Raw genomic sequence first — 13,223 nt, 5'->3', positions numbered from 1 at the left:
ATTGGTAAAAATGTCACACGACCTCTGATTGGCCAGACTTCTAACTCATTTATTTAGACATGTTTTCATTGGTTAATGTAATCTCGGGGGAATATATTCTCGCCTTTTCTCGCGAGAGTTCAATATTAGTAGATTTTCCATTTTCCAACATGGCTGCTGAACAGTTTGGATTTTCTGGTGAACTTTGGGGAAACGGCCCGAGCCCTGGCGGGTTTTACCGGACGCCTGGCGGGACAACAACCCCGCAGCATGGACCTACCAAGCATACGCTGTGAGTATGCAAAACATTGGCGAGATTGAGTTAGCGTGAAGGCTGGTAGGAGGATTTGAAATCTTCGTGTTTTGGTGCATGACAATGATTCAGCATGCGCCCCCCTCCCCACACATAGGAATCAAATACTTGCCAGTGTATTTCAAAGAGTTACGTGACAGAAGCAAAAAATAAACTGGTGTTTTACCTCTGTGCGAGTTTCTTTAACCGTTCAGCTGTTGTCAGGTGGCTTGCAAAGACATAAATATTTTTATTTCGAAAATTCTCCATGAAAGTAAATATAAATTTGTTCTTTGGCCAGGTATGAATCATTTTTTAAGATTTTAGCACACTGAAAATTTTGCTTATTCTTACAGGATAAACTAAATTATAGTGATCCAGTTGCCCTGCTATATGGATCAAGTTTTGCGGTTCAATCCCCCTCTGGCTTGGGAGTTTGGGGTTGCGTTCAACATTTCAGATGGGGCCATAAAGCCGATGGCCCAGTATATGCACGCACACAGGCTATAATACATGGGCACAATCTCCATCAAAATAACACTTTGTTTGTTTATTTGCAGGCATCCCATGACCATGGGCACCTCTGTGTTGGGGGTGAAGTTTGACGGCGGAGTGGTGGTAGCGGCCGACATGCTCGGCTCCTACGGTTCACTGGCACGGTATCGTAACATCTCCCGCGTCATGAAGGTCAACAACACGACGGTCCTTGCCGGGGCAGGCGACTACGCTGACTACCAGTTCCTCAAGGAAGTCCTGGATCAAAAAATGTGAGTGTGCAAGCTGTTAGCCTCCAAGCAGATGTTTGGTGGCTAAAATATTAGTGAACAAGCTGTTAGCCTTCAAGCAGATATTTGGAGGCTGAAATGTGAGTGAGGAAGCTGTTAGTCTCCAAGCAGATGTTTGGAGGTTAAGATCATTATACTGTACGTTTTCCTGGAGGTCTGTTTATGTGACACTCAAAGCAGATGATTTTGTCACAGAAACGGGTATCTAGGGAAATGTTATGATTTTCAAAATCCTCACAACATCTGCTTTGAGACTTGCAAGCTGTACCTTTAGAAATTGGTTAGGTCCAGACCAGAACATTAGAAATAAGTGTACCTGTATCTGTATTTTTACATACTGGTACAATTACATGTATATTTTGAGATCTTTACTTTAGTACAGAAGCTCACCACAAATTTTTGTAATTTGTTACAATATTTCTCCAACTTCCAGCATTGATGACGAGTTGCTAGGCGACGGCCACTCCTTCTCGCCTAAGGCCATCTTCTCGTGGTTGACGCGTGTGATGTACAACCGTAGAACACGGTTCAACCCGCTCTGGAACCAGATGGTCATTGGTGGATTCCACAACGGAGAGCCGTGAGTTTTTATCCTCTTTTTCTGGAGCTAGTTTCAGGATTAATCTACATATGTATTCATTTAGACTTTTAGTATTTAAATGAATTGACAGTATTGTGAGTTCATGAAATGTTTGCTGTGGTTTTAGTTTCACAGTTTTTCCAGTCAGCTTAATTAGGCTGGTGTCTTGGGTGATACGGAATACTGTTGTATTATATATATATATATGTTGTATTATATATATATGTTTGAATCATTCGATGGGAGCCCATGCAATACAACTTCGAAGCCCATGTAATACTGTTAAATATGGACCGGTCTGGAACACCTGTATTTAACGTTATTCTGGTCCAGGTATGATATAAATAGAAATACAGTATCCTGTTAAAAACATGCAGGTACATGCACTGATACAGGAAATGCTAAAGTTGGACATGTCATGATTTTTCATTGCTGTCAATTTGCTGACATTGTTGAACATTATCCACAGGTTCCTGGGCTATGTAGACAAGATAGGAGTTGCCTACGAAGCACCTACAATAGCAACAGGCATGGGGGCATATATGGCACAGGTAGGGAACAATTTCACTTATACACCTTCAGCTTTATACATTATTATGCTATCAGTATAGCTGCACTGCTATTTGTTACAGTTATTCATAAAAGAGAAACTGTTATTTATCTAAAATGAAAAATATTAATAATACACATGTAGTACATGAGTGTGATTTTTAAGAGCAATATATCAAATATGGAAGTCAACATTGCTGAAAAGTCAGATGTTTTTACCTCCATGAAAAGGGAGGTATTGTTTTCAGTCTTTTTTGTGTGTGTCCCTATTTATTTGAATATTTTAGAGTGACAGGATGTGAGGTGGAAGATGGTGTAACTGGAGACTTGCAGGATTGGAGGGCTGGTTTGCCCTGGGTCCAAAGTTGGTGCCACAAACTTGGCCCAGGAAGGCAGGAAAATGCATAGACAGAATTAGTAAGAAATTCACAACAACGAATAAATCAAGAAATTTACAAAAATATTTCACGGAGGTATGAGATCTTGGATTTCTTGTTTTCTCCTTGCAGCCACTTCTAAGAGATGCCCTGGAGAAGAAGCCGAACATGTCCCAGGCGGAGGCCCTGGCGTTACTGGAAAAATGTCTGAAGGTCTTGTTCTACAGGGATGCCCGGTCCTTTAACAAGGTAGGCTATCACCGTAGATCATGAAATTTTTGTCGTCATTTTTTTGTTTGTGGGGAGAGCTTGCCGCGAACTCATCATACATGTACTACAAATGTGCTCTGTCATTGTTTCAAGTTCGAAGCCTGCCTTTCTCCTCCTTAAGCAAAATTAAGTCCCTGCAAACTTAACACGATTTGTTTTTGGATTCAAAGCAAACTCTTGAACTAGAACATGACCATGAAGACATGCTAGTTTTCCAACAGTCCCTCTGGTTTCAGAACTGTAACAGTTTCTAGTAACTTGCTGAAGTTAATAGAGAGATGTGTATTTTGTCGTTTCCTGTGTAGTTTGAGTTTGCGATAGTGACAGAGGCAGGAGTGGAGATCCTAAAGCCGAGGTCAGCAGAGGCCAACTGGAGCATCGCACATCTCATCAAGTAAGTAATACTGGAGATTAATTACAGTTACTGATATATTACTTACATTTACTGATATGTTATTGTCAAAATCTAAGTCAGTCCACGGGAATGTTACACTTGCACTGGGTATTGAAACCTTTTGGTCACTAAACTACCCTGGCAAATATACTCTATAGCCAGAAGCTGGCTCAGAAATCAAATTTTAAAAGAATCAGCACCATCTTTGATATGAGATCATCTTGAAAGCAGGCTGTCAACCTAATACCTGAAGTCTAAACATACCATCTCATCTGCATAGTTAATTGTTTATTTGTGTTTCTGTCTTGTGTCTTGGAGAAGACTTTTAGTTGAAAGAAAATAGTTTTAGATAAGAATAATTTGGCCAAAGCCAGATGACAACATTTGCTGTTTCTCTCCATTGAATGTCGTTCCTTTGTCTTCTTCTTATGTTTAATTTTTAATATTTTCTCTGCTCTTGTAGGGGATACGAGTGAAGATACAACATCCTGAAGACAGTGTTGCAGTGTACAACACCGAGCACATGATACTTTCTTATGTAAACCTGTAACCTTATCCTTTAAGAAATATTTGATAACGAAAGAGTCTCCTTGGTACAAACGTCTTAACATTCAGTTCCTCTTCCTCGCAGGTATATCATGTAGTACTTTTCTGTGTTGACCGAAAATGAAACCGAATGAAATTTCATCTAAGTATATGATAGAGTAGTAACGTTGACTATACTTTCTGACTCGTGGACATAGTGGGAAGTTTCAATATGAAGTAATAAAGAAATGTTGAGAAGTCAAAGTTTCGTGTAATTGTGTCAGTGACTAAAATGTGTGGTATAATTAAAATTGTGGTATAATTAGAATTTAGGTAGGCATAAAGGTAAAGGTCCCATAGCCTTTTTGAGGCTGTAGGGACAGTGGGTTGTTATCCACTGTGTCTAGGGCACGATATTGGAAGGCAGAGCCCATTCCTCTCCTTCCATTGCCTTTTACCTCCCCATCCGAAGTCAGGTACCAATTTTTACACCAGGATGGAGTGAGAAAAGGCATGTTAAGTGCCTTTCCCAAGGACACAATGTCTAGCCAGGAATCAAACCTATGACTTTTTGATCCGGTGTCTGCTTGCCTAACGACTCTGTTATCCATGCCACTAAACCTACATGTATAATTTACAAATAAGTGGCTAAACTTGTTTGGGTAAAGGCCTGTACCTGCTTTTTTTTAGTACACACTATAGACTAGATTGAAAAATAAGGCAAGACACAGCATTACGAAGATACAATGTACAAATACATAATGTATTTTCAATTTCGATTTTTCACCTGACAACCATAGATTTCCCCTCCTTAGTAACTGTTTAAAATTCATCCCTATATTTATTGTATAGACAGTTTTGATATTCCGCTGTACCAAAATATAACTTACTAAACTAGGTAGTCATCAACAAATATGATACTACATTCTTAATAACACATCAATCCCTAAATATTTATCAAAAATAATTACACAAAAAATGTCATATTATTGGAATAGTCCACTCACCATAGGTTTGTTAACTATAGTTGATATAAATGTAATTGAAATACCGTATAGCATTGCATAGTTCAGAATCCGGTATAGTATGATATAAATGTGGACAATTCACCCATAACTTGAGTATAAATGTAACATAGTATAATATTATGTAATATAGTACTAAGTATAAGTGTACGGAAGTCTTATCTCCAAGCAGATGGGTGGACAATTTTTAACAATGGTACATACTGCTTTCTCTGCTTAGCACTCATTATTTGGAAAAGAGTATGGGAGTTAAACACACACCACTACCAGTGGACTAGCCCCCTGCTGTAGTGATTGCACAAAGTTGTGTGGCCCAAGGGCTACTGAAACGGAGATGTGCACTGCCCTATGCACCATCTAGTGTGGGAAGAAACTTGAGAAAGCTTATGTCACTATATACACCTTGGGTTGGGACAATAGCTCTTTACTAGTCATAATTCATTTGAATTATTATGATTATCCATTAGTTGAAATGCGCATCATTCTCAGGGTTCATAAATGTGCCCATATATACTAACGGTTCACACATCTCATAGTTTCTACCCCTCCACCACCTATCAATGTCTGTATAAACCTTTCTTTCCGTCGGGGACACTCGCGAAAGTTGTTTACAAAGCTCACACAAATCCCCTTCGAATAGACTGGGGAGGGGGGGGGGGGGTAGGAGGTTGAGTTTTCCAAGCAAAGTATCGGTTATATTCTTCATCATTTTGGTCCAGGAATTTCAAGTAGTTCGCCAACGCTTCGGGAGAATCAAAGTCATCTACGTGTATGTAAGAGTTCGGTGGAGTTAGTCTTTCGAAAGAACTCTTAGGCGCTCCCAAAACAACCGGTATGACATCATTTTTGAGGGAGTTATCCCAGTACTTCTCCGTTATATAGTCTACCCACTTGAAATCTTCAAACGCAAGGTAGAATTTGTACTGCCGTATGTGTTCCCTAAAACATTTCCCATCGTTTCGTGGACAGGTCTTATTGACATTTCCACATCGCCCAAACACGTCCACATCTATATACTTCACTAATTCTCTTGCGTAGGGAAACCGAGACATATATTTATAACAATGGCTGACATACCATATAACCAGTTTACCTTTCTCTTTTGCGTAATTTCTGTTTGGGGGGTCTGGGCGTTTAGCAAGTTCGTTATACGGTAGAGTAATATGCCCCCAATGTGCTAAAACGTCGGAGTCGTTTCTATACGACATTGTCCAGTTAAAAACGCCCCCGTAAGAAACAAAGTCGGTATCTCTTGTAAAATGGGGACAGTCTTTTACATAATATATCCAGTGCTGGTTTGTAGGACGTGTCTGTGGGGGAAGAAGTCTTTCTTGTAGACGTGTGGAAGTGACTTGAACCAGAAGAGTATGGCATCGGCGTCTTCGTGTTTTGCGCGATCAGTCGTTAGAACACACTGAGGCATAGATGGACAAAAGGCCTCCATGCCGGAGGCGAGTTCCAAAAAACAACTTTCGTGTTTTCCCGTGTCTTCCTCGCTTGCGGAGGGGTGTCTTCGGTCCAGACGGAATAAAATCTTGAGGAGAAGTCTTCAGAGAAGGACTTGATAAAGTGATCGTAGCGGGGAAGTGCCGAACGCTGGATTGCACTCGCCTTTTCGATCATGGACATCTCTCTGTGGACTCCTCCAAAGCCCGGCTCTGTGTTTCTCTTTTGAGCAACTTGATTTGAGGTTGCCGGCCGCAGCGATGTATAGTATACGAGGTATATCACACACGTGAGCATGAAAATAGATAATGTAAAGCGTCCTGGCTTTTTTGGATTATTTACACGCACCATACTGCAGAAGTGCGGATACAAGAATCTGTCAGCGTACACGAGTCCGTAATATTGCTGGAGTTGTTCTCCTGAAGGTTTTGCACGCTAGGAGGCGCTGTTGCACGGGTTGTTGTAAGAATTCCCAGTGCGATGTTCAATCACAACTTCCCGTGGCACTGTCTTTAATAGAAGGAAGACCTGGAAGAAACAGAAAAAAAAGTTCTTGCGGTTTACAGTATGTGACAAGCAGCAATTATTTTTGAATGTAAAAATTACGTACGATTTGCACAACGGAAAGAGTGAATGAAGAAGAACGCATTCAACCCGAAACTACGGTATACCTGTTGCAATTAGGATTGTCAATTAATAAACAAGTATGTCATACAAATTAGATGTCCTTTCCCTCTCTATCCCTCCTTCTCTCTTCAATCTCTCTCCAATCTTTCTCTTTCCCCCTCTCTCTCTCTCTCTCTCTCTCTCTCTCTCTCTGATAAATGCCAGGTTATGTTTAATATGAGTCACATTTCCATAACCCGAAATCAACGAAAAGTATGAAGTAAAAAACAACAGAACACACCAAACGCAAAACAAGAAAATTAGCCATGAGCACATATATTTGTGTATATTTCTTGATATACATGTACACTTTTTATTTTTCGTTCCCTCAAACGGCTAGCCTGACTGAGTCCGGACCCGAGCCTCTACGAGGCTCCACAAGTCGCTGGAGAAATAGTAGAAATTGGCCAAATAGACGGATAACATGCCAGAGGAGTTGGTCCGACAATACTGTTTGCGACCTATAGATCGCTCTATGAACCTAGAAAAGTTATCACCTTTCGACAAATCTTGCTCAGAGTCACTGCATGACGAAAAGTATATATAGTGGATGCTCCTTGAAGTGACGTTTGACCGTTTCCAAAATCATATCCAGTTTCTTGAGTAACTGTTATTTGGGTCACCACGTCTTACATTTTCACATAAATCAGGCAGACAACCCGTCTATATCATTGAAAAAATGGTAAAACTCACCGCTCAGCAACAGTGGACGATCTCAGAAACGTTGTTCAAGTTGTCTTGGTGAGCTAAGAAAGTCAGAAACTCCAGAACCCGTGACGTTTGGTAGACAAATATACTGCTGGTGCGCTTCTCCTCACAAAAGGGAAAAGGCCGAATAAAGTAACTACGGTATACCTGCCCCAATTACATGTATTAGCCTGCAGCAAACAACTTCTCAGAAGACATCTCTCTCTAGATCCCTCTCTCTCTCTCTCTCCCTCTCTTCACCCTCTCTCTCTCTCAGCAAAACAACAAAAACAGGTGTCTAGTAAGTTTTCTGAGTATAGCAGAAGAAAATGTGATCTTTAGATTGATCATTTAACGAAGTTGGAAAAACACCTGCAGACGAAATGGAGTGGTCAAACGAAAGCCCAAAGGTCATTTGGAGGTGCCGTGACGAGGGGTCTTTAAACCGGCCCGACAACTGACCATACCGGTCCAACATACAGTACGTAACATTACAATACAACAGAAAAACAGAAAGAGAAATAAAAAACTACAACTTTTGAGGCTTTAGATATGAATACCAATCTTGTAAACTACCGCTACATGAATACACAATCTTTTATATTTCCATACACCCTAGCGTGTTTATTATTTATATCATTTGTAAAAGAAATATCAACCCTTCAACACTTCTGTGAATGGAATGGTGTAACGTTACACTCTGAATAAGAGTTATATTGTCTCCTTGCCAAATAATATAAACATTAAGATATCTATATTATTTGGCATTTTAAGTTGGTTTACCCATATTTTTACAAGCTAGCCGATCAGGTCAATCATGATGGATCAAAAGCGACACCTAGCTATTCCTATCAGTCGGCTTACCTGTTGATGGATCAAAAACGACATTCTCAGATTAGCGATCTTACTCATAAATGCACATTCGAAGGTCAGTGACTGCAGTTATTACCTTAACTGCCAGATGGCGCTTGACAACCATCAAGATGGCGGCGCCCATGTCGACGTGAGGGCGATTTGTTTTTCTCTCAATTTTAGACGGATTCAACACAAATCCGAGGAAGATGCTTCGTTCAAAGGTGATTCACCGTTGAACTGATACTTTTTTGCACTTGAAACGTTTGATAAACTATGGTGTATCGTCCACATTTTGATATTTTGGCTTTTATAGCGACGTTTCAGGGGGAGGGAGGGGGGTAATACCTTGTTATGAAGGACATCACCGTCATAATAGCTCCCTTTGGAAAATGATCGTATGTATGATATATTTGTTTTGCCAGGTACTTGCCAGCTTCCGAGCTCTACACAGAGCAAGGAAAGACGTGTTTAAGGGAGACACCGCCGCATTGGAAGGTAGGGGCAGCGGTTCTCAAATTATTACTTAATCCGTAAAATACAATTTATATAACAGTTACAGTAGGACATGTATATTTAGGTCGAGACTATTGACAGGATGTTCCTTCAACTTGGGTTTCCTGTTCCAGAGGCGGCGGCACGAAATTTTGAATGGGGGGGCCAGAATAGTTGAGATGCACTGTCACTAAGATGAGCGCCGAAGGCGCGAGGCGTCGCGCCGAAGGCGCGACAATACTAGGGGGGTCCGGGGGTATGCTCCCCCGGGAAATTTTGAAGTCTAGACCCTCTGAAATGCTATTTCCTGCATTCTGAGGGGCAAATTTTGATGGTAAAGTAATCTAAATTTAATGAATCTCTATATGTTAAAAAAAAATACAGAAGGGTTTCAGCTTGAGTTCATGTTGGACGACGCCCTCCCAACATATGATTTTTCCGCTGGAGCGCGACATTGAAAACTTTAAAAATTTGACCCATTGAAACGCTGTTTCCTGAGTTTTGAGGGGCAAAATTTTCTGACAAAGTAAGCTAAAAAGGTTAATGACATCTCTATATGTGAAAAAATACAGACAGGTTTCAACTTGAGTTTTGGGGTGCGACGCACTCGAGCCCCCCCGACATATTTTTCGCTGGCGGCAACGTTCTCCTCCGGGAAAATGTTGAAATCTTGACGCCCTGAAATGCTTTTTCCTCGATTGCGAGAGGCAAATTTTGCTGATAGATTGAACAAAGACAGAAGGGTTTCAGCATGAGCTTTGGAGGGTGACGCCGTCCCGACAGATATGCCGGCGGCGCAACAATCCTAGGGCGCAACAATCCTAGTATGCTAACGTACGTCGGAGAAAATTTTGAACTCTTGACACGCTGAAACGCTATTTCCTGCATTTTGAGAGACAAATTTTGCTGGTAGAGTAAACTAAGTTAAGAAAATCTCTGTTAGTGAAAAGATTCACAAGAGTTTCAGCTTGATTTTTGGGGGGGCGACGCCCCCCCAACATATTTTTCGGGGGGGCAGCCGCCCCCCTTGCCCCCCCTGTGCCGCCGCCACTGTGTTCGGCAGGCGTACACATTACTAAGCGAGCAGGCTTTTAGCTAGCATTTATAGACAGGGTGTCCAAAAATGGGGGGGGGGGGGGGGGGGGCAGACTTCTCCAATGGGCTCTATGGATTAACAATTACCTGGTAGCTAAGTTGCATGTCAATCAATTTTCATGCTGTCTGGGTGTCTGGTATGAGGAAAAAACAACGGTGGCAGTGTGTGCATGTAGGGAATACATGTACATGTGTATGTAATTACCAGGAAAACATGGTGTCCTCTAGATCTGGGTGTCCCTAGCAAAAGGACTGGGCCTCTAATTCTTTTGTTTCTTAGTGTAGGGCGTCCAAAAGACACGTTAATGCCCTGCTAGCTAATAGCCTGTAAACGAGCCATTACAGCATGTCATTGAATGGGATATAGTGATTCACTTATACCTGCACATCCTGTCAATAACACATTTTTCACTATTGACAGGGACATCCTGTCATGGCAATATGTTTATAGCTTGTTTTTGTAAAATTGTAAATGATTGTGTTTTCATCTAATGTAACTTAGGTTACCCCGTTACAAAATCAGAGCTTTTGCAAATACACAGTAAGACTAAGATACGGTAAATTTTGTTAATCTTAACTATAATTCCATGTTTTTCTTTAATATTTCAGCTGCTCGACAGAGAATTAACCAGGAGTTCCAGAAAAACCAAACAGAAACAGACCAGAGCAAAATTGAGGAGGTCAGAGATGAGTTGTTTTTATTCAGCATTGTTTTCAACTTTCTCCTGAAAAATCACTGTTGACTATCATACTCTCATACTATGATAGATACATTTAATACAGAACCTGGTAGTGCACCCCCCCCTCCCAAATTCCCTCATCTAACTAGTAGCCGGGCTACCATTCTCAACGGGCTCGCAGTGGGATGTTTTGCCATCCGCAGTTCTACTACTGTATTACCATTGGTCTTTTTCTTACACTAAGTTACAGCCTATTTTTCAAGCTGGCCTTTCTAATTACTGCCGTCCCATATTTGAAGCCAACCCCCTAAGAATTCCCTGGCATGCGCTAATGAACTTGGTTGGCGGAAAACACTTCCAGTGCCATAGAGATACCTAGGAGGTCCCGATCGTATGGTTACCAACCCCTGTACTTCATTACACATCTTTATATTTTTCTCTTTTTCCACTTGACTCAATTTTTCCTGGAAATATCTTAGATACCAGTGCATAAAAAGTTGAAAAATGTCAAAAGGAAAGAAGAATCAAGTTGAACATAACTCTTGATATTCAGTTTACCTGTAGTTTGTCCAAAAGGAAGAATATTTGACGCCCTTTGAAAATATGTTTTGTTGCTGTTATGACAGTTGGTGAAAGTTGCGGAAGACACTGCCGTGTACATGAGACACGTGGTCGTACAGGCGGAAATGAACCAAGCAGGCAGATACGGTGAGTAAAACATGCTTTTAATTGAAGAGATTCATCAGTCACGTGTGATTACCAGTTACTAGAATATTCTTCAATCAGTAACTTTAGAAAGGCAACAAAACACGTACCTGCAAATTTTCGACGACCACTGTACGGTACGTCTTGATTTGCTTGGCACCTTTGCCGCCGTTGAGCCCCGAAGGCTTTCGGATAACTTCGGCATCCGCCCACCCGCTTTTGCCAATAACACCCGCTTTTGCTGATATTCCGGTATATATACGTATAGTACAAACACTCCCTCCGAGGCCTACAGCCTATGCTGTAAGGTTTAAAGCACTCAAGGAACACTGTGAAGGACCCCTAGCCTCTACCAGGCTCCGCGGGTCGCTGGGAAAATAGTAGAAATTGGCCAAATAGAGTCAATTGTATGAAGGGAGTCGGCTACGGAGAGAGGGTCCAATAGGCAACCCTAGACTGGCCGTCTCCGTAGCCGACTCCCTTCATTGACTCTATTTTGGTCAATTTCTACTATTTTCCCAGCGACCCGCGGAGGCTGGTAGAGCCTACAAACCGCATGCCCAAGCCGCACGCCCAAGCCGTGATCAGCGGCAGACGATGTTTCTACTATTAACTTTAGGTTTTAACGTTAATTTAAGAAGATTTTTAGACATTTTTAGTGGGTTTATAAGGGCCAAAACATCACTTAGAATAGTTAGTCTGCCGAGAGTAACTGAAAAAGCTACAGTCTGCTGGTCGTGCCCTAATTGATTTATGGCCTAATTATCTCACCTCCAAAGCTACCGCCTTTGTTCAGGAAATGAGCGGATTAATTTTATTGCCTTTTTTCTCGCCGACATAAGACAGACTGACTGCGGATGGGAATGTTATCATCCATGGCCAAAGTCCCCCGGCAAATGTTCTCTCTATTTCCGACGCGGTTAGTCTGGTAGAGACCAAAGGACCCCTATGAACAGGCTTGTGAGGTAAGGCATTGTAACTGAGTCTTCTCTTTTTCCAGAGCTGAGGATACGTAAGGATAGCGGAGTGCTGGTCGACAACGCCACACTGAAACCACCGCGACCCAGAAGAACACGGGACAAGAAAACACGAGACACGAAAACACAAGACACAAGATAGTACCTGTTTGTTGGGATCAAACTTGAGGCATTCTGCCAACCCTACAGTGCAGGATTGGTTATTTTGGGAATATTGGGGGGGGGGGGGAATTGTTTGCTTGCACATCATCTCTAAACTGAGAAATCCTAACAAAATAGTTCTTGCAGTTACGAAAAAGGTAGGAAACAACCCCTAATTCCTTTCAGTCTATCAATCATTATAGAAGTAGTTTACTTAAATGAGGAAAGGGGGTCGCTTTGCTGTTAGTAGTTCTATCTCATCTGTCCAGTTTCATTTATATTCATTTATATTACTGGACAGTTGTCCCTGATTAGAAGATCTTCAGTCTTCATATCATCTTCCAGGTATTATTTATCATGGTGGAAGGAGTTATTCAAATTAAAGATTATTTACACAGAATTTTCATCTGATTTGTATTTTGTCCATGTCACATTTGGTAGTGTGGTTTGGATGTTAGCAAGCCAGCTAGCCAACCTCAAGGCAGAGAGTTTCAATCCTGGCTGTTTTCATGTGCTTATAGTATGTGTAGTCCAGTGGTAAGTGGCCGTGCCTCTGGATCAAGAGGTTGGGAGTTCGAATCCCAGTTGTTGTCACTCACCCGACTTACATGCTACTGGAAAGGGTTGCAGTCTTTTAGACTGGACATTGTAAGCCATGGTCCACCTTTCATTTTGTTTAACCTTTAGCACACTGAAGTAGCCA

At 41.4% G+C, this 13,223-nt stretch overlaps 2 protein-coding genes across 2 annotated transcripts; both read left to right on the top strand.

Annotated features, from left to right (window-relative positions):
* Positions 1-124: 124 nt before the first annotated feature.
* Positions 125-4,015, top strand: LOC136425104 (proteasome subunit beta type-4-like). Its single transcript, XM_066413894.1, has 7 exons — positions 125-271; positions 832-1,038; positions 1,490-1,636; positions 2,106-2,187; positions 2,695-2,811; positions 3,138-3,226; positions 3,690-4,015. The coding sequence occupies exons 1-7, from the start codon at positions 150-152 to the stop codon at positions 3,700-3,702; spliced, it is 777 nt and encodes a 258-aa protein (XP_066269991.1). The 5' UTR covers positions 125-149; the 3' UTR covers positions 3,703-4,015.
* Positions 4,016-8,537: 4,522 nt separating this feature from the next.
* Positions 8,538-12,920, top strand: LOC136425575 (complex III assembly factor LYRM7-like). The gene is made up of 5 exons (XM_066414494.1): positions 8,538-8,651; positions 8,853-8,925; positions 10,627-10,697; positions 11,324-11,405; positions 12,403-12,920. Exons 1-5 carry the CDS (start codon positions 8,637-8,639, stop codon positions 12,519-12,521), a joined length of 360 nt encoding a protein of 119 aa, XP_066270591.1. The 5' UTR covers positions 8,538-8,636; the 3' UTR covers positions 12,522-12,920.
* The last annotated feature ends 303 nt before the right edge of the window (positions 12,921-13,223 follow it).

This window comes from Branchiostoma lanceolatum, chromosome 19 (genome assembly GCF_035083965.1).
Source record: "Branchiostoma lanceolatum isolate klBraLanc5 chromosome 19, klBraLanc5.hap2, whole genome shotgun sequence".
Lineage (NCBI taxonomy): Eukaryota > Metazoa > Chordata > Leptocardii > Amphioxiformes > Branchiostomatidae > Branchiostoma > Branchiostoma lanceolatum.
This window is presented reverse-complemented; position numbering and strand designations above follow the sequence as displayed.

Excerpts from the sequence above, each read along its gene's own strand:
- LOC136425104 (XM_066413894.1), top strand. The coding sequence starts at position 150 with ATGGCTGCTGAACAGTTTGGATTTTCTGGTGAACTTTGGGGAAACGGC. Across the intron at positions 2,188-2,694 it reads TGGGGGCATATATGGCACAG|CCACTTCTAAGAGATGCCCT; the intron begins GTAGGGAACAAT and ends TTCTCCTTGCAG. Across the intron at positions 2,812-3,137 it reads ATGCCCGGTCCTTTAACAAG|TTTGAGTTTGCGATAGTGAC; the intron begins GTAGGCTATCAC and ends TTTCCTGTGTAG.
- LOC136425575 (XM_066414494.1), top strand. Across the intron at positions 8,926-10,626 it reads AGACACCGCCGCATTGGAAG|CTGCTCGACAGAGAATTAAC; the intron begins GTAGGGGCAGCG and ends TTAATATTTCAG. Across the intron at positions 11,406-12,402 it reads GAACCAAGCAGGCAGATACG|AGCTGAGGATACGTAAGGAT; the intron begins GTGAGTAAAACA and ends CTCTTTTTCCAG.